The 21,157-nt window shown below is 35.8% G+C and overlaps 1 protein-coding gene across 1 annotated transcript in view; it reads left to right on the top strand.

Moving 5' to 3' along the window:
- Positions 1-21,157, top strand: part of NCOA1 (nuclear receptor coactivator 1) — a 164,888-nt gene that overhangs the window by 104,236 nt on the left and 39,495 nt on the right. The window contains exons 9-14 of the mRNA XM_081101281.1: positions 1,223-1,402; positions 3,013-3,108; positions 4,665-4,805; positions 13,110-13,257; positions 14,518-15,835; positions 18,690-18,870. Coding sequence (XP_080957407.1) covers positions 1,223-1,402; positions 3,013-3,108; positions 4,665-4,805; positions 13,110-13,257; positions 14,518-15,835; positions 18,690-18,870 — 2,064 coding nt within the window. The remainder of the gene's footprint in view (positions 1-1,222; positions 1,403-3,012; positions 3,109-4,664; positions 4,806-13,109; positions 13,258-14,517; positions 15,836-18,689; positions 18,871-21,157) is intronic.

Raw genomic sequence — 21,157 nt, 5'->3', positions numbered from 1 at the left:
ACTGAGCCATGTGCATATTGCTCCAAAACTGGAGGGAGGACCTTGGCTAGAAATTCTATATGATTAAACCAAACATGCAAATAAAATGTTATCCATAGCTCTTTATTTTTTACATTGTTTACTTATTTCCTCTTTGAAAAGAGTACTATAGTAACTGAGGGCCTGACATGATTGTTTTTATTAAAATCACTAGTCCGACATGTGAATTGTGAATGGATCTTATGTGTCTTGTTATTTTAGAGTGTAAATGACTTTAGAGATAATATTGTGGATTCCTTTATTTTAAAGATGAGGCAAAGATTAAGTAATTAACCCAAACCTCACCACTAGCTGTAGCAGAACCAAGACTCCTTACTCCAGTGTAGGTTTGTTTCCAGGATTTCCTCCTAACAGTTACAGAGTGATGAGACTGTAAAAAAGAGAGAGCGTCAATAGAAATGGTGACCTGCCAAACAGAAACAGAAATTCTTTTTTGAAATGTACAGACAAAAAAAAAAAAGAAGAAGAAAGAAAGAAAGAAATGTACAGACATCTTTTCTAGAATTCTAGATTCAGTTTTCTTTTACTGAATCAGGTGACATTTCTGTTTTAATGGTCATTTTTATGTAATAACTTACTGATTATCCACAATATTCAGAGTATTATATAAACTGTGAAAAAATAGTTATAATAAACCAAGGTTGTTCTCTATCTACTCTAAATATTTTATTTAATCACAGACTCCTTTGAGAAACTTTGAATCCAAAAAGGTGCACAAGCCCATCCTTAAAAGTTCACGCCTGCCAGGTTAAAACTCCTGCTTGACAATGGACCTAAGGTTTTCAATCATATTTTTATTGCCAGACTATAACTGGAAACAAAATGGAAAAGCTTGTTAACTGCTGTTAAATTTGAGTAAAAGAGCTAGTAAACTATTAATTTGTAATTTTTGTCTCTATATATAAAGAATGCTAATGAATTAGGGTACTTGTAAGGCCTTATCGTTGAGAGAGGAAATCCTATACAGTCTCTTAGAAATTTTACCATTTTCAAATTGGTAGACATTTACATTTGCTAAGGAAGATAAGTATTCTGTTGCCTCAGGATAACATTAGATCTGATGAGGTCTCTCTGTCTTTTAATCTGAGTACCTAATTAAATAGATGGCTAAATGTGTCTTTTGTATCTTCAGATTTTGTACTTTTTCACTTATTCAGGGGTATAATCAATTTCTCTTCCGCAGTAAATGGAGTTCCTTGGCCTCAAGAGGCAACACGACGAAATAGCCATACCTTTAACTGCAGGATGCTAATTCACCCTCCAGATGAGCCAGGCACTGAGAACCCAGAAGCTTGCCAGCGGTATGAAGTAATGCAGTGTTTCACTGTGTCACAGCCAAAATCAATTCAAGAAGATGGAGAAGGTAAAACAAAGGGTGACTTTAAGGTTTTTAGTTGCTTTTTCCATGGCTTTCAGGAATAGGGAGGTAATTGATTATAAAAACTGCCTTCTTAGGATAGTATTTTTGGTTACTGTATTATATATCATAATGGCTGTTCAACTTGCTACGTATTTCTTAATTTTTAAGAAAAAAAAATTGCTAACATCTATAATCACCCCTTTAAAATGCCCCCAATTTCTCAATTTTAAGCTGGCATTCCTAGTAAAATGTCAAATTCGTACCAACTTGCTGCCTAGAAATAAGAGATGTCGCTAACTGCTGCCAGTTGGAAACATACCAGATGCAGCAGGCTGTTGAACAGCTCTGATTTTTTTTGAGTTTCAAGTTAAGAGTGCAGGGAACATTGGAGAATAGAGTTAGCATTTTTGAGGCTATACAAGGTAATTTACAAAGAGAAGGCTTATGAACAGATGAAAACACAGCCGAAGCTCTAATATGAACATGGCATCATCATGGCTTTAGTTAAATATGTGACAGTGGATGAGTTTTCCATGTGAACTCAGACTGAGCTAAGTTAAGAACACCACAAATTGGAAACTGGAATAAGGACCAGGAAAGGTAGGAGATGAGAAGTCAGTCAGATGCAAAAAAAAAAAAAAAAAAAAAAAAAGGCTGTGTACTAGTATGTAGCTGGTCTCACCAGGGAAGAGTGCCATGATCAACTGGGGACTTTCTATAAAATAAACATGCAAGGCTGCTTTATATGAATAAAGTTCATATTTAGCCATGTGATGTTGCACATTCAAAAAATTTGGAGCTGGAACTTTGAAAAAACTATAGATCCTACAATATAAAGTCCTGTGTCAAAGGCAAATTATGCTTCTTTAGAAAGAGTTAAATGTTTTTCTCATAGATAATTATTATCTGCACAGAAGTAGTTTTGCCTAGATTTAAGCAACACAGTAAATTTTTAAATACATTCTATAGTCAATTTCTTATAGTCATCAGTACTTAATGGCTACAAAAATTAAATTTTTTTAAAAGAACATTTTTTATTTTATTTTAGAGAGAGCAAGAAGAAGGGAGAGCGAGTGAGAGAAACATTGATTTGTTGTTCTACTTATTCATACATTTATTGGTTGATTCTTGTATGTGCCCTGACTGGGGATTGAACTCGCAACCTTGGCATATCGGGATGATTCCCTAACCAACTGAGTTACCAGGCCAGGACTTACAAATAATTTTTATAGCCATTAAGTACTGATGCATATAGGAAATTGACCATAGAACTGTATTTTAAAATTCACTGTGTTGCTTAAATCTAGGCAAAACTACTTGGAGTTTTTATCATCCAAGTACATGAGATGCATCAGTCTCCTCTAGTTTCTAGTTTAGGTAAGAACAGTCAGTGGGAAGGAATTACTTATGCTAACTAGATCTCTACCTGGAGCTTCCTGTTTTTGGTTGCCAGCAATTTTATTTCCAGCATTATACTTTTATATAGAGTGACTCCAGTATAGTGTCAGATCCTATAAAATGTATTACTTCTATAAAAACTGATAATGTCAAGTTATAGATTGTGAACCATTTTCTACCCTTTTTTTTCTTTTTCCCTTTCTTGTTTTGGGCAGATTTCCAGTCATGTTTGATTTGTATTGCACGGAGATTACCTCGGCCTCCAGCTATTACGGGTGTAGAATCCTTTATGACCAAGCAAGATACTACAGGTATTAACTGCAAAGTTAAAAATGTTCCATCAGTATTGATGATGTCAGCTATGCTTTTAAAATTAATTACATCCCAGATATTGTGTCCATCTGTTCTTTGCTTTTCCACTTATGTCCATTTGTCTTATACAGAAAACATTTTAAGTGGTGGTTTTGATGTTGTGCATTTTAGATATTATAATCATTGTTATTTTTAACTTTTCATATACCTATATTTGTTTTTATTATAAATTATTTTTCATAACCATGGACTAAAGTTTTTAAAGCTATTTGGCAATGTAGATTTAAATGCATATATTTATAAATGGATACAAGTATGGTGGTTTTAATATTATGCTTAAATGTATCTGGCTATTTTTTTCTTTATTCTTTAAATTTATTCAGCACATAATTTTTGAATACCTAGAAATGCCTGTCACCATGTATGATTGCTTAAGAGTGTACACAGTTGAGCAAAAAGCAATGATGTAATTACAAATCATGATACGTTTTATGATGGAAAAGGTGTGAGATGGTAAGGTAAGCTAATAAGGAGGACCTGTTTAAAATCAGCTGGTTAATGAAGACCTGGCTGAGGAGCTGATATTGAACCCTTAAGTTTGAGGTGGTGCCAATTATGTGTGTTGGGAGGGAATGGTGGGGAGGGGCACGGGGCAGAATAAGAGCTCCCGATTGAGGAGACAGCTGCGGGGCCCCAGGAGGACAGGAGTGTGTTAGAACTGAAAGAAGGGCACGCGAGCCACGGGGCGAGGAAAGGTGACAGCGCCTGAAAATAAGGCCTTCTTTGAAAGGCTACTTCAGGTTTGATTTTCATCAAAAACAAATTATTACTGTACTTTACAAACTGTAAAATATTTTTCATGTTATTTAATCTTCACTCTAGCGCATCACATTTTTGTTTTTACATCAGAGTTATATGTTTCACTCACCTCTTTAATAAAGAGAGAGATCATTTCTACTAAATTTTATTCATTGTGAAAAGTTTAGTTTTAATGTACTTTTTTATCTTTACCATTGTTTATAAGATCCTCTTACAATATTTACTAATTTTTTTGTCCCAGAAATCTAATATTCCTATGTTGTATGCTTTATTATTGTGTTTTTAAAGGTTCGTTTCCAACTGCTCTTACTAAAGAGTAGGTGGAAATAAATTACCAAAATAATATATTCATGTCTGCCTCTCCTTCCCCAATGAGTGATTCAGCCATTAGTGTGTAGCTAGAGAGCAGGATCCGTAGAGCAAGCCAGAGGAGTCTGAGCAGCATTAGTCCCAGCAGCTTCAGGTCTTTATGGCGTGCCTTTAATACTTGGCTGGAATTGAATTTTAGAATATGACATACTAGTAGGTAACACACTCCAAGGCCAAAACAATTTTTCATTATCATGCCACAGATATACTGTTACCATAGGTACTAAAATTAATAGTGCTTTTTAATGCTTTTTTCCATTATGCATTTGGGAGGCAGAATATTTCTGAGAAGTGGTTGTTCATTTTGAAATACAGATTATTTAGATCAGGAGGCTATCATAAATGTAAAATTTTATTCTTTGTCTAGGTAAAATCATCTCTATTGATACGAGTTCCCTGAGAGCTGCTGGCAGAACTGGCTGGGAAGATTTAGTGAGAAAATGCATTTATGCTTTTTTCCAACCTCAGGGCAGAGAGGCATCTTATGCCAGACAACTATTTCAAGAAGGTAAAGTTTTCTCTCAGTTATTTTCACTAACTTTTCTCTTTATTAATATTGAATAACTTATATGGAATTTTTGGCTTGATAAGTATTTTCTCCAAATTACAGTTTTTGCAATAATCAGTTTTAGGAAAGGAAGAAATGGGTAAGCAAAGTAATTCATGAGTGGATCCTGAATTTGGGATGTACATTATAAAGACTAGGATATCATGTGGTGGTCACTCATTCATTTGTGCATTCATTCATTTGGCAGACATGTATAAAATTCCTCACATGCATAGAATACTATGTAAGGTGGCAGGAATACCGTGATGTTTAAGAAGCAGGGTTTTGGTGTCAAGGAGCTTAAATTGTATTAGGAGAATACTTGACAGTTTTAAAGATCAGTGTGACATGGGCTATAATAGAGGTATAAATAAAAGAAGGAAAAATTTAATTATGACCTGAAGAATCAGAGATGGCTTCAGAGAGGAAGTGGCATTTTTGTCTGGAAGATCATTCCCAGCAGAACAGGCATGTCCAAAGGGCTTCGAGATCTATATTGTGAATGTTTTCTTCATGACTGTTACAGTACCTGCATCTCCTAACTCAGGTTGAAGTTTCAAATTATAGGTATGTCATATGAAATTAATAATAATTGAATAGATGCTGCATCATAGTAAGCCTATGGGAGTATAAAACAAGTATATTCTCTGCAATTAAGGAACTTAACAGTATTATAGGAAAGACAGGGAAAATTATCTTAGAATTAAGTCCAGAAAGTTCATAGAGATTCTAGATAAAGGGATTTTGATGCACTTAAAAAATATTGTCATGTAATTATGTTAGTTTACTGCCCCTTTCACAATGTAATTTATTTTCCAAACTCTAAGTAGTTTCTTTGGAAAGAGACTCTCTGCATGGCTATTCCTGAAAAACAATTTAAAAATACTTTTCATTATTCCATCATCCTTCTTGATGTTAACATTTTCCCATAATATTAGGTTTCCTATGTTTACTGATGATTTTCCATTCATTACATTTTAGGTCAACTGCTTCCTAATGTATGAAGGAAACAGCTTACTTTTTTTTTTTTTTTTAGGAAGCCATCTGTATGAACCTCACTAGTCTTGTCACTAGCATCCTACAGACTAATGGTTCCGCAGTGGGCCTCTTACTAGACTGATAGCATCCCTAAAAATAATATTGCAGTGAATAGGACCAAGAATCTGTGTTAGAAAGTTCTCCAGGGAATCCTAAAGTGCAGTCAGGTCTAGAAACCATCACAGTACACAGCCAGTGCCATCCCCTGGATGTACACTTTGTGACTCCCTTTCCCAAGAGTGGCACTTTACTTTTGCATAGACTTAAGACTCAGGGTACTGTTTCCACTACTATCTAAAGTGCTGAAGTATATGATACTCTCTGATTTTTGCCTTAATTTAAGACTTAATTTTTTTTTTTTTTTTTTGCTTATAATTTATCTACATTCCCACTAAGACAAAGCAGGTCTAGATTATTATCTCATTCTCCAAATGATTGGGCTCCCCATAGATGTGATTGAAGCACAGCTTAAACAAACTATGCGAATTCTCTATAAAATAGATTGATTAAAGTTTAATAAGTAACTAATCTATCATTAGCATATGAAGTGAAATAATTTAGAGTAAACTGTAAAGAACTTCTTCCCATTAGTCATTTCTTAATGTCCTATCTTCCCTCTTTTTTTTTTTTTAAGAAAAAAAAATTCCTTAGTAGAAATAATTTGTGGGTTTTTTTCAGAATTAAGTTGTCCAGAGTTCACATGACTCTTGATTCTAGTGTTTTGGAGATTCAGGACAACTTGCCAAACAGCAGGCATGGGTTGAGTAAAATATCTTTTTCTGATATTTTATATTTAGCTGTATCTAACCTGATAAGAAAAATTAAACACTTACACGAGAATCACCCCTATATGGGAATGACCTGCTGAACTAAAGTCTCAGGTGAGGAACCAGATATCTTAAAAAGCTCCAAAGGTAATGCTTAAATACAGGCATACCTCGGAGACATTCAGGTTCCGTTCCAGACCACCACGTTATAGAGAGGGTATCACAGTAAAGCAAGTTGTAACCTTTTTTTTTTTTTAATATATTTTATTGATTTTTTACAGAGAGGAAGGGAGATGGAGAGGGATAGAGAGTTAGAAACATCAATGAGAGAGAAACATAGATTCAGCTGCTTCCTGCACACTCCCTACTGGGGATGTGCCTGCAACCAAGGTACATGCGGTTGACTGGAATCGAACCTGGGACCCTACAGTCCGCAGGCCAACGCTCTATCCACTGAGCCAAACCAGTCAGGGCGAGTCGTAATCTTTTTGCTGATAGAGGGTCCTACCTTCAATTTGTAAAAAACGCACTATCTCTGAAGCACTATAAAGTGAAGTACAATAAATGAGATATGCCTGTACATCAACTTAAGAACTAGGGTTGATGCTGCTTCTTCACTTACGGACAGTGTGAAAAGAGTGCAATAAATTATCAGTGTATCCTTGATTTTCTATAAAACTTTTAAAAAGCTTAAAAGTTTGTAAAATTCTACAATGATTAATTTTTAGGCAAGAAAATTTGTTCTCCATCTGTGTTCTTTTTTCCTGTCCATTAATTTACTCTTTGAAGGCAGTGGCTGGTATAAAATCTTAATATACATTAAAGTTTTAAGTTGGTTTTTATTTAGTTTTTCAGCTGCTTTTGACAGGGAAGCTCGTGGACTGCTTTTCACATTTCATTTTCCAGAATCTAATTTGAAAATGCTTTTCAGCCAAAGCATATATGGGAACATTAGCATGAGCTAGATTACAGCGATGGTTCTCCATTGAGATTAGAGAGAAATGGATATCAAAACCACTTGATTCTCTGGATCTGTTTTTGTTCATCAGTTTATGTTGTTCATTATATTCCACAAATGAACAAAAACATATCCAGAGACAGAGAAGCATCAATCCTACCGTCAAACCTCAGAGGGAAGGTAAGGGAGGGTGGGGGTAAGGGGGAGAGATCAACCAAAGGACTTATATGCTAGCATATAGGCCTAACCAATGGACACAGACAACAGGGGGGTGAGGCATGAGGGGGGGTTGATGGGGGGTAATGTGGGGATAAGGACACATATGTAATAACTTAATCAATTAAAAAACAACAGCACTTGAGGAACTTTTTAAACTAGGAGAGGGTCCATGCAGGTGTATATCATTTGGAAAGGTTCTGAGGTTCTGTTCAGTTCAGAACCATGCCTTTAAAGAAAGGTCTCAGTGGTCGGCAAACTCCTTAGTCAACAGAGCCAAATATGAACAGTACTTCTTCAAAATAGACTCGCCCAGGCCGAAAGCCGACTTCTGCGCATGGGCCACGAAGTGTCAATTGCACCGTATGTGTGCCTGCACATGACATTTTGCGGAAGAGCCATACTCAAGGGGCCAAAAAGCCGCATGTGGCTCGCGAGCCGCAGTTTGCCCACCAAACTGTGTCCCAAAGTTCATCTGGGCAAGTTGTTAAACCGGCTTTTTGTGCTCCACCCACACTACTGAATCAGAGTCTACAGTCTAAGATGTTTTCCTACAGAGAATGTTGGGAATGCGCACTAGGTTCCACAAGATAGTCATAGCTACAACTAGAAATGATGTTTCCTGCTGAATTAAGTTTGGGAAATGTTTTAATCTCCCACGTTTGGTGATTCATTAGACATATTTATGGAATTTAAATTTCTGGGAAGTTCTGCCATAACAATGACTTTGTTATCCAGACTTATTTTACCTCAGAATACTTATATCTGTAGCACATCAGTTAGCACTTAGGGAGAGTAGTGGTCATGGGAAATGTTGGGCTAGAGTCTAGACAGTCTAGAAAAGTTACATGAAAGTTATGTTTACCTATTATCAATGATGTAATGGATCATTTGTCTTTGAAAGATGTTCATAATGTATTGTTACATTGAAAAATAGCTTAAGAAAGCACAGCATATATGTATAGTACGATTTCACCCTTGTATATCTATTTATCCAATTCTAGAAGGTTCACAAAATGTTGACAGTGGTTATCTTTGAGTGATGGATCACAAATGACTTTACTTATTCTTGCTCATTTCTCTATTATCTTAACTTAATAATCACAAAATAATTTTAATTAAAAAATATCACAAGACAGTTGGAAGCAGTTTATAATATCAAGAAGTTTGGAAGCATTGCTGGAAAACATAAATACCCAATAAATGATTAATACCCATATATAGTGATTAATATTTAAGCAAGAATGTTCTTTAAGACTTGTGTTATGTGGATAATTCCATGGTCCAGATAACAGACTTAACTTAAAATCTTTTTATGCAAATTTTATTTAGAAAATTTAAAATGAGTTACTTTTCTTTGTTTAGAAATTTTGATATACTGACTAGAATTTATTCATTGGTGATTAAAAATCTCCAACCATCTAGGAGTAATTTTTTTCCTTTACCTTAATAACAGTTTTTAAAATTGCATTATTTCTGCATATATCTAGAGAAATACCAAAAAGAAAAAGAAATCTCTACCAGCACTGACCTGTGCTGTCCTGCCACACACATTTTTAACCTGCCCCTTTAGTTAACATGGTTGTTGAGGATAACTCAGCATCAAATTGGGTGGAGTAAAAAACCCAAGTAGCTCTATTTCTACAGCTGCTATAACCAGAGAAAGTGGCTCCCTTTGCTTTGTAGCTCTATTGAGGCCTATTCTGGGAGGGGGAGAAGGAGGGATGAGACAACAAGAACAGTTGCCATTTTAAAGGTTCTTTGAAGAGGTTCTGGGATGTCAGTAATAATATTCCTTCCCACTAAGTGTTCTAAATTTTTAGAAATGGACATAGAAGTCAGGGATCAAAGTACTAACTATATGCCTGGCAAAACTAGATAAGAAAATAAGGCCAGAACATGTGATCAAACTGAGATTTTAAATAGTTTTGTCCAGGCCTAAATCTTGAAACCCACTTATGGGTATAATTTGGTTTGCAGAGCAAATGTTCATCCAAACAGCTCTGTAAACAATTGTGACTTCCTTCCTCATACCTTAATTCAAAAGATTAGTGATTGTTTTATGGGGTTGCAGTTATTGGTATAAATGGTGTCTAGGCATCAGCTGAATGTGTATATGATTCAGGACATATATAATTTGGAACCTGTTTATTTGTTGTTGTTACTGTTTTTTGGAGGGGGTGTTTATTCAGGAATATACATTCAGTTTCTGCTATATTCTATTCTAGGCTCCAGGCTAGATACTATCTCACAACATTATTGGCTAAATTTTAGTGATGATGGGCAAAGGTTAATGTGCATTAAGTCCTAAACTTGAAAAATTCAACCCTGAATCTGACTCCTAGGTTCTTGATCCATATGCTGCCTGCCTGTTGACCTCTCCATCTGAACTGAGCACTAGAGAAGTGTTTGATTTAACTGGATAGTCTTTTTTTTTTTTGGATAGTCTTTATTTAAGTTTTAACTGGATAGTCTAATTAAAGTTTTACTATATTTAATATTGATGTTTTTTATTTCAAAGAGTGATGTGTGAATTATGATGTGCTAAGTCTTACTCTACATATTCTCACCCAAAATCAATAATTAACTTCAAACATTAAAGTGTAACCATGTCCTTGTATCAATAAGGATTCTCCAGTTTTGGAATTTTTACTATTTTAGATATGGTCCTACAAGTTAAGGCAGCACAATTACCAAAAGACCATTGATGTTTCTGTAGTCCACATTAAGTGTCTTAATGTTCCCATGCTAGCCTGAGTTTCTAGTTCTTCCCGAAATTTCTTATCAATAAATCAAGAAATTTGTCTCCATTCCTATTACAAAAGTAAGTTTAGATTCCTACAAGAGCAGACACATAAATTGAAACATAAGCATTTGAGAACATAGCCAAGAGTTAAAATCTATCATTTAAGGAAAAGTTATGGTCAATATTACCCTATTTACGTGATATTTAAGTTGAGAATCAATCAGCAAGTACTTACTGTATGAATTTATATGCATAGCATCATAGTTCAAGATTCAATGGAGAGTGAGAAACAAAAATGGGGCATAAAACGTGCCCTTATGTTTATTTGAGCTGAAAAAGAAAAAGAAGTGTGTAAAAAGTTATCTTCCTCCTATAAAGAGATATAGAAGAAATGTTTAGGAAGCAATGAGAAATAAGATTGGAAATTCAAGTCCAAGTCAGATTGTACAGAGCTGTGCTGCCAGTATGGGAGCCCCTAGCCACATGAGTGCTTGAAATGTAGCTAATGTGACGAGGAACTGAATTTTAAATTTTATTTAATCTTACATTTAATTAGCACATGTGATTGATGGCTACCATACTGGACACTTTAGTTCAGTGGTGAAAAGCCAGTGAGGGTTTCCCAGAGATGGGAGATCCTGAAGAGCAGTCGACAGTGGTGAGGATAAAGACAAAATGACACATGCAAAATAACAGGAAATATACTGTGTTTTATCTGACCCTTTATATAACTGTAGCTTTATCATTATCCCAAAAGTTAATTATCTCAAAAGGCCACTTATCATAATTGTATTTTCCAAAAATATATTAATCAGGAATTGTTAATATTTTTTAGGGTTTGCTATTGCAAACATTTACTTATAATCTTACAGAAAAATTATTAGTTTTCATTAAAGACATTTTCATCATCTGTTACTTCATTAGAAACTAAATTTCGTTGTGTGTTATCTTTGGTGAATGTGCCAGTGATTTGGCTGAAATTGCGAGATAGGTAAGGAATTCAGTTGTTTGCACATAAGTCTTTAACTGTTTCAATTAAGTTTATATCCTGGTTTTGGTACTTAGGTAGATGGTATAGATTTATAACAGATTATACCCTCCTCAGTTTATATGGTATACACAAGACAATAAAATAAAACATGTCTTCTATTTACTTAAAGCAGGGGTCCTCAAACTATGGCCCGCGTGCCACGTGCAAATACAAATATTGTATTTGTTCCCGTTTTGTTTTTTTACTTCAAAATAAGATATGTGCAGTGTGCATAGGAATTTGTTCATAGTTTTTTTTTAAACTATAGTCCGGCCCTCCAACGGTCTGAGGGACAGTGAACTGGCCCCCTGTTTAAAAAGTTTGAGAACCCCTGACTTAAAGTAATATATAGCTGCAGAAGTTATTTATTAATATGTCATTTTAAGTCATTTTCATGTGTTCTTAAAATGTATTTGAAGTCTTTCCTGAAATGTCTTTGGAAAATAGGAGTGCATTTATTACAGGCTAAATTATAATCTTAATTTGTGGTAGTAATGCTTGTGTTTCCATGGATATGATTTTTAAGCTTGGTATAGCTAAAGCTACCTATTAAATCTTTCTTAAAATAGGATTATATTGTATTACTAAAGATCAGTATTTTCTTACTTAGTAGTTTGGCATGGCCTTCCTATATTTAATAAATACTTACCAATATGGTTAGAGTTTTGTCTGCTGTTAGTAAAAGCTTTGTTACAAAAGAAAGTTATGTTGTTTAGATAGTGAGTTGACTGCTTTAACCAAATTTTTGTTCCTTATATTAATAAGCATTGACTTTATCTTAATTTGCTTACTAAGCTAAATTCAAACATCAAAAATAATACATATATGAATATAATAATTTGTCAGACATGACCTTCGTGATTCTTTTTCATCATCTATTTTTTCATTAGAAACTAAATTTCTTTCTGTGTTATATTTGGTAAATGTGCCAGTGATTTGGCTGAAATTGAGATGGGTAAGGAATTCAGTAAGGAATTCATTTCTGAGTGAAAAATTAAATTTGACTTTTAGTTAAGGAATTCTGTAAACAAATCAAAACTTAGATGGCGAATTTTATGATATGTGAATTATATCTCAATAAAGCTGTTATTAAAAATCAGCCAGTAAAGGGGAAAAAACTTGTTAAACATAATACTGAAAGTGAGAGGGGAGAAGGTAATGTCCTGGTATTTTTAATGGACACAATAAATTTAAAGAGCGGCCCTATTATAGGGAAAGATTAAGGTTGGTTTTTTTCTGGTTGGGGTTTCTTCATAATCATAACTTATGTGAAAAGGCACCCATTCAAGTAGGAGTGAATTAAAACTTGTCATCGGGTGGTATATTTCAGCCAGAATCATGTTCCCCCTCAGAGATCTGTTTTGTTTGAACTATTCTTTGAATCTGAGGAGGCATCATTTGGGAGGGCATTTTAAGAATGAAGTTCTAGGTAGAAGTAAGGCTTGGTAACTCCTTTACCCAAAGTGCAAGTGTCAGAATTTTAACTAGGTTTCTCTTTTGTTTGAAACAGTGATGACTCGTGGCACTGCCTCCAGCCCATCCTATAGATTCATATTGAATGATGGGACAATGCTTAGCGCCCACACCAAGTGTAAATTTTGCTGCCCTCAAAGTCCAGACATGCAACCTTTCATCATGGGAATTCATATCATCGACAGGTACTACTTATTTGGAGAGCTTCATATGAAATAAGTCAGTTCACATATCTCTTTTTAGAAAAAAATTTTATACTCTTAATGGCTAGAAAAATAAAAATTCTAAAGTAGGCATTAAACTTGTGTGATGAGTATATATAATCCAAATATCCACATTGGGTTTTATAGTTTTGTCACCTAACAGTAGCTTTGTTGTTTAAAAGGGAGATAGGAAAGGTGAGGCTGAAAATATGTGTTCTAGAGGAAAAATCAAAAAAGTGGATAAAAACTTTCAACTTTCCATATATGGTCTTAAAAAGATTTGAGAGTTTATTAATATTGTTATTTTATTTTTAAATGTTTTCTTTTCATTAGGGCAAACTTTGATGGCTTCTGAGTTCAAGTTGATAGTTTCTCCAAACGCAAATCATTAAACTATCAACTTGAAATTTTTTAATATCATTGTTCCTAATTTGTTCTCCTCTCTAAACATGTCTTACATTGGTATATATGGTAAATTTATGTGGTATATATGGTAAATTCATGGGGCCATTCTTTTATCCTATGAATTATTCGAAATCATACATTTACAGCTCTGTATTTAAAATTTAGCATTAAACAGAAACAAGGGCATTTCCCCTCACTTCATCTTTTCCTCATCTGATATATTTGCTTATTGGAACATGGTAATACCGGTCACAAATCTGTTGTCATAATTATGGATTTGAGTAAAAAACTCGATGAAAATCTGAATTTAGTATTCTGCTTTTCCCTAATTTTAGTTTAATTTATGCTTGTGAATAGAATTAACACAGTTCTTTTTTTCATATTGTGATTTCTCTTTCAAAACATCCGCTATGTCTGCATGTCACCCTTTTTAATTTTTACATCAGCGACACAGTATTTTCCTTACCCAGTCTTCCTCTCTGGAGTTGAAATACTTAAAAGCACTAACAAGGGAATCATGAATAAATGCTTTGTAAGCAGAGATGTGGGAAGTTTATCTTTCAACCAAAATTATTATAATGCTAATTATTTGTACTAAATTATAAAAAGTATATATATTAGATATTTTTCCCAAGTCCAAGAAAGATTTTGTTCCCATATAACAGAAACCATTATCAAATTTACAAGACCACGGCTCTACTTCCTATTAAGTGCGGCTAGTATTTCACAGTGCACTGTTTTCCTTAGTGAATGGTCTTGCTTTATAATATGCATCACAAAAATATTTGAATGGAAACCAGTACAGATGATTGAATAATAATGTCTTTTCTCCCCTAGGGAGCACAGTGGTCTTTCTCCTCAAGATGACACTAATTCTGGAATGTCAGTTCCCCGAGTAAACCCCTCCATCAATCCTACTCTCTCTCCAGCTCACGGGCTGGCCCGTTCATCCTCATTGCCACCATCCAACAGCAACATGGTATCCACCAGAGTAAACCGCCAACAGAGCTCAGACCTCCATAGCAGCAGTCACAGTAATTCTAGCAACAGCCAAGGGAGTTTTGGATGCTCACCTGGAAGTCAGATTGTAGCCGGTGTTGCCTTAAACCAGGGTCAGGCCAGTTCCCAGAGCACTAATCCCTCTTTAAACCTCAGTAATTCTCCTATGGAAGGTACAGGAGTGTCCCTCGCACAGTTCATGTCTCCAAGGAGGCAAGTTAGTTCTGGACTGGCAACAAGGCCCAGGATGCCTAACAATTCCTTTCCCCCGAATATCCCAACGTTAAGCTCCCCGGGTGGCATGACAAGTACTGCCTGTAACAATAGTAGCCGATCTTATTCCAGCATCCCAGGAACATCTTTACAGAGTATGAGTGAAGGACCCAATAACTCTGTTGGCTTCTCTGCCAGTTCTCCAGTCCTCAGACAGATAAGCTCACAGAATTCACCTAGCAGATTAAATATGCAGCCAGCAAAAGCTGAGTCCAAAGATAACAAAGAGATTGCGTCCATTTTAAATGAAATGATTCAGCCTGACAACAGCTCTAGTGATGGCAAACCTCTGGATTCTGGGCTTCTGCATAACAATGACAGACTGTCAGATGGAGACAACAAATACTCTCAGACCAGTCACAAACTAGTGCAGCTTTTGACAACAACTGCGGAGCAGCAGTTACGGCACGCTGAGATAGACACAAGTTGCAAAGAGGTACTGTCTTGCACTGGCACTTCCAACTCTGCCTCTGCTAATTCTTCAGGCGGCTCTTGCCCCTCCTCTCACAGCTCACTGACAGAAAGGCACAAAATTCTACACCGGCTCCTGCAGGAGGGGAGCCCCTCGGATCTCACCACCTTGTCCGTCGAGCCTGATAAAAAGGACAGTGCATCTACTTCTGTGTCAGTGACTGGACAGGCACAAGGGAACTCCATAAAACTAGAAATGGATGCTTCAAAGAAAAAAGAATCAAAAGACCATCAACTCCTACGCTACCTTTTAGACAAAGATGAGAAAGATTTAAGATCAACTCCAAACCTGAGCCTGGATGATGTAAAGGTGAAAGTGGAAAAGAAAGAACAGATGGACCCTTGTAACACAAACCCGACCCCAATGACCAAACCTGCCCCTGAGGAAATCAAACTGGAGTCCCAGAACCAGGTGGGTAAACCTCACTTCATAGGATGAACATCGCTCATTAATTTTTTCCTTTTCATTTATTTTACACCAATCTTAAACCAGACTTGGATTCAGGCTGTTTTGCCCTATCCATTGGGTATATGTTAAAAGGTTAGTATCAACGGTTGAAAAATCATAGGGTGCCTTCAGAAGTTCTCGTTGGAACTTTGGAGGGCTATAATATTAAGGCATCATCTTAAGAAAGTAAATTTTTTTTTTATATATAAACTCAAGAGTTCACATCTTTGGAGATTTTTAAAAATACCTTTCCTGCTCTCTCCTCCCAACCTTAGCTGTTGAATATAACTATCTGAGAATATAGTACCCAGAAATCTGTTTTTTAAAGAAGTTCCCCAGAGAACTGTGATGTGTAGCTAAGTTTGGGACACTCTGATGTAAATGACATGGGAGAGAAATGAAAAGGTAGATGAGGCTGCCCATATTGTCTTGTTTTGCTGTTTCATTTCTTTTGAAACATTTTCTACGGCTGTTTTTCTTCTCATCTGATTCTAACCATACTAAGCCCCTTTCAGAATAAGGACTTGAATATTCTGGGTAGTAGGGTATGTAACATGCCCTGAAGCGGAAGTAAATGTCAGTAAATCTCTGCACACATTGTTATGGAATCACTACCTCTATGTTTAGGCTGGGGTGAAGGTGGGGTAAAAATTAACAGGCAGCCTCCTGTATTGAATCATTGCTGTGGACTCCGAAGGAATTTAAGAAAAACAGAAAATATGGTCCTTCCTCTCTAGGAGCTTACAAAGTATTTACACAGAATATAGACATCCATAAAATAGCTGGAAAGGTATTGACAGAGCAGTTTATCAATAAGGCTGTCCATTGTCAGACAAGATTCAAATTAGTATGTATAAGTCCTTTTTCTTGAACCAGCTTTATTTTCTTCTCTCATCTTCCAACAAGCTCTCTCCCCTCAGGCATACTGTACTCTAGGCCCATGGAAGTCCTTGCCATTCCTGGGATACACCCCTCTTCTAAGCATCCTCTGCCTTGCCACCCTTTCTACGTCTGCTGAACCCATCTTCACAAACCAATCCAGACATCATCGCTGTACAGCCTTCCCCATGGTCCTCGTTAGCCATGTCCTTCCTCTGCACTTGACAGTGCTCTGGGTTGTCTCTGTTTACTATTGTAATAACACTGTTTTGATTATTTATTTGTGTGCTCTTTGAGGATAGAGCTTTCTCTCATGTTTTTTAGTACAACTAAGCTAAAAGTCATGATTTTTAAGCTGAAAACAGTTTTAAATAATGACTGAATTAAAATTCTCTATAAAATTAACTTTAAAAATAACAGCTGTATTAAACAATGCCATTGCGTACAATGCTGGTACACCTGTTTTGATGCACGTGCACACACATTTTTGCTTAGTTCAGACCTAAAATTGGAATTGCAGAATTATAAGATAACATGTTTTCATCATTAGTAGATAAGTCCAGTTTTCCTAGTGTGTGAGAATTCCTTCTAGTTGTCCCATATTTTTACTAATATTTGGTCTTATCAGTCTTTTAATTTTTAGCCATTCTGGGTCTGTGTAGTAGTATCTCATAGTTTCAATTTCTCTGGATCTCTTCTTTTGTAAATTGCCTACTCAAATGTCTTGCCCAGTATGTTGTCTTTTTCCTAATGACTTTTAAGAGTTCTTTATGTACTTTATGTACTTTAAATGAGTTCTTTATTGGTTTTATATTTGCAGATATCTTCTCTGTCTTGTGGCTTGCCTTTTCTTTCTCTCGGTGATTTTTTTTTTTTCCCCGCGTGTCAAGCCATCAACCATCCAGGTGCCCACGGCCAGGACGCTGGGCGTAGGCGAGCCTCTCTGCTCTCTGCCACCTAATGACGCAGGCGGGGCATGGCAGCCACACCTGCAACGCCTCTAGGGGCAGTTGTTGGTGATTTTTTATGAAGTTCTTCATTTTAATGTAGTTCAGTTTGTCATTTTTTTACTTTATGGTTAGTATTTTTTGTAACAAAAGACACATTCAAAAATGTTCACAGTAGCTTTATTTGTATTAGCCCCAAACTGGGAACACCCCCAAATATATCACAGTAGAAGGATATACCGTGACACATTCGTACAATGGGGCACTATTCAGCAATAAAAACAAGTGAGTTACTACATGCAGCAAGATGTCAGAAATGTAATGCTAAGTAAAAGAAGCTAGACATTTTAAAAATACATACATATAGTTCTATTTATACAATCTAGAACTATAAGTTTTTGTTGAATTAAATAATGAAATACAAATAGGTAGACATTTTATGTTGATGACTTATCTCAGAGTAACATAGAAGAAGAAGAATACAGTGAAATAAAGGCCAGTTTTTTTCCGTGCATAACCTCAGACAGGTATTGGGACTCCTTATCTATCCTAGAAGACAGATATATTAAGGTAAATATATATGTAAATTTTTTATTCCATCATTAAATCATTTCACAAAATTTTGAAAAAATATGACAAAACAATTACCCTTGATAACTATCATTGATAACTGTCACTGTACTCTTAACACTTCTTTCCAGTTCAATCTTTTTCCTATACATAAGTTTTATACAGAGATATGTTAGATAAATATGATGTGTATATTATATCCTGCAATATATTAATATCATAAGCATTCAAATTTTTTCCAGTGGAATCGTTAGGTCATGTAATTTCAATGAGGTCTCAGTCTTTCTAATTATTTCTTCTTTCTTCATTCTTTCATTGCCACATTTAATTCACAGAGTTTAAAGGAGCAACTTTTTTCTACATTGTTCCTGGTGAAAGTATAGAATATACGTTCTCCAACTAACTCTGGTTTCCGTTCTTAGTTTACAGCTGACCTTGACCAGTTTGATCAGTTATTACCCCCGTTGGAGAAGGCAGCCCCGTTGCCAGGCTTATGTGAGGCAGAGAGGATGGATGGTGCGGTCAGCAGTGTCACCATCAAATCCGAGATCCTGCCCGCTTCACTTCCGGCCACCACTGCCAGACCCACTTCCAGGCTGAACCGTACGTGTGGGGGACAAAAGCCTCATTTCCATGTTTAATGAGTCACTGCTACTGCGCAGAGCTTTTGTTTATCAAGAGTGAAATCTCTTTTCATTAATGCTACTGTAAATAATATACAGTTACAGTTAGACTTATGACCTCAATCAACTTGTGTGATTTATTTATCTATTTATTATTCTTTTGAATCCTCACCCGAGGACATGCTTAGAGAGAGGAAGAACGAGAGAGACAGAAACACGATGTGAGAGAAACATCAATTGGTTGCCTTCCGTAGAGACTAAACCACAACCCAGGTATGTGCCCTGACCTGGAATTGAACCAGCAACCTTTCGGTGCATAGGATGATGCTCAACCAACTGAGCCACTCCGGCTCAACTTGTGTATTTTATTTTATTTTATTTTATTTTAAATATATTTTATTGATTTTCTACAGAGAAGAAGGGAGAGGGATAGAGAGTTAGAAACATCGATGAGAGAGAAACATCGACCAGCTGCCTCCTGCACGCCCCCCAGTGGGGATGTGCCCGCAACCAAGGTACATACCCTTAACCGGAATCGAACCTGGGACCCTTGAGTCCGCAGGCCAACGCTCTATCCACTGAGCCAAACCGGTTCGGCCAACTTGTGTATTTTAAATTACAGTGTAGCATCTACCTTTTTGTAATTAATGTTAAGGTGAGCAGTTGATGTTAAGGAGAGCAATTTTGTATTCTTATCCAAAACGTTCCATTGCAGGGCTTTCAGAAATATAATAATTGGGTCAGATTTTGTTTCCCCAAGTGTCTTGAACACTAGTCCTAAGAGTTGCCAAAAAAAAAAGGACTTTGTGCTAAAGTACACTGAACCAAATGCTACATGGCACCTACATCATTCCTCATTAAAATTTCACAATGCATATTACAGGTTTTAAGAAATGTTAAAGAAATTAGTTTAATTTCTTTCTCTTAATTTCTTTCTTGATTATGGAACTCCTTTTCTCAGAAAGTACATGTGACCCCATAGAATGAATTTTCCATGGAGCACTGTTTAGGAGACAACTGTGTTGAAATAATTCACTACTGCTCTAGCCATGTTAGCATTCTCCTAACTACGAAACACTTGTGATGTTCTCCATGTCTTTTTATGGTCTGATAGCATCTCGTTTTTCACTAGTATTATATTCCATTGTATAGATGGACCATAATTTATCCGTTCTTCTGTTGAAGGACATAGCTGATGTTTTTAAGTTTTGATAATCAATGAATAAAGGAGCTATAAACTTTATGTACAAAAAAAAAAGAAAGAAACACTTCAATAGTACAACACTTCAAATTCATGAAGATAGGATTGTCAGATATTCTCACCTATCTCATTTTGAAGTTGAAAAAAACACACAGTGGTGGTAATTCCATTGTGTGACTTTGAAATTAAAAGAAACTAACCAGCTCACTTTCAAAATTTGCCTGGGTTCCCGGCCTGTCTTGTCCCTCTTCTGTCATTATCAGTTGTGAGACTCATTTATTTCAATCTTACAGCAGCTTTTAGTTGTCATGACACAATTCCTGAAAGTTTACCAAGATTTCCAGGCAGCTGGAACGAAGAATCTTAAGTCACCTTGACCCTATTCTCTATCAGTTTTTAACTATACTTTGATTTTTTAAAAATTGTATTCGTCTTCTCAGGCTGCCGTAACAGAGTATCACATGCTGCGTGGCTTAAGCAACAACTTTATTTCCCCACAGTTCAGGAGGGTAGAAGTCCAAAGTTAGGGTGTTGACAGGTTTGGTTTTCTCTAAGGACTCTCTCTCACTGGCTTGCCCATGGCCGCGTTTTTTCTGTGTCCTCATGGTTGGTAGTCCCTCTGTCTGTGCTGTCTGTGTCTTAATCTCCTCTTACAAGAATACCAGTCACAGAGCCCACTCTAACGACCCTGTTTTAACTTAATCATCTCTAGATACAGTCACATTCTGGGGTGCTGGGAGTTAGAACTTCAGCATATAACTTTGGGGGGAATACAGTTCAGCCCATTCAGTGATTAATTATTTAATATATGTTCATTTTATAAATTATAAGCAATCATTAGAAATCTTAGAAGAGAATAAATGTTATTCTTAATCTCACTACCTAGAATCTACCAAGGATAGATAGCCTAACAGAATTTTTGTGCGTTGATATTTGAAATAATTTGTAAAAATAGAATTATTCTGAACATAATATCTTGGATTATGCTTTTCTCTGTTTCATTTAACAGCACATTATAATTATGTATTCCATAATTTATTTATCAGTCCCTAAATTTCTATAATTT

The sequence above is a fragment of the Myotis nattereri genome, assembly GCF_964212035.1.
Source record: "Myotis nattereri genome assembly, chromosome: 10".
Classification (NCBI taxonomy): Eukaryota; Metazoa; Chordata; class Mammalia; order Chiroptera; family Vespertilionidae; genus Myotis; species Myotis nattereri.
The sequence above is the reverse complement of the archived record's forward strand: the minus strand, read 5'-3'. Positions and strand labels throughout refer to the sequence as shown.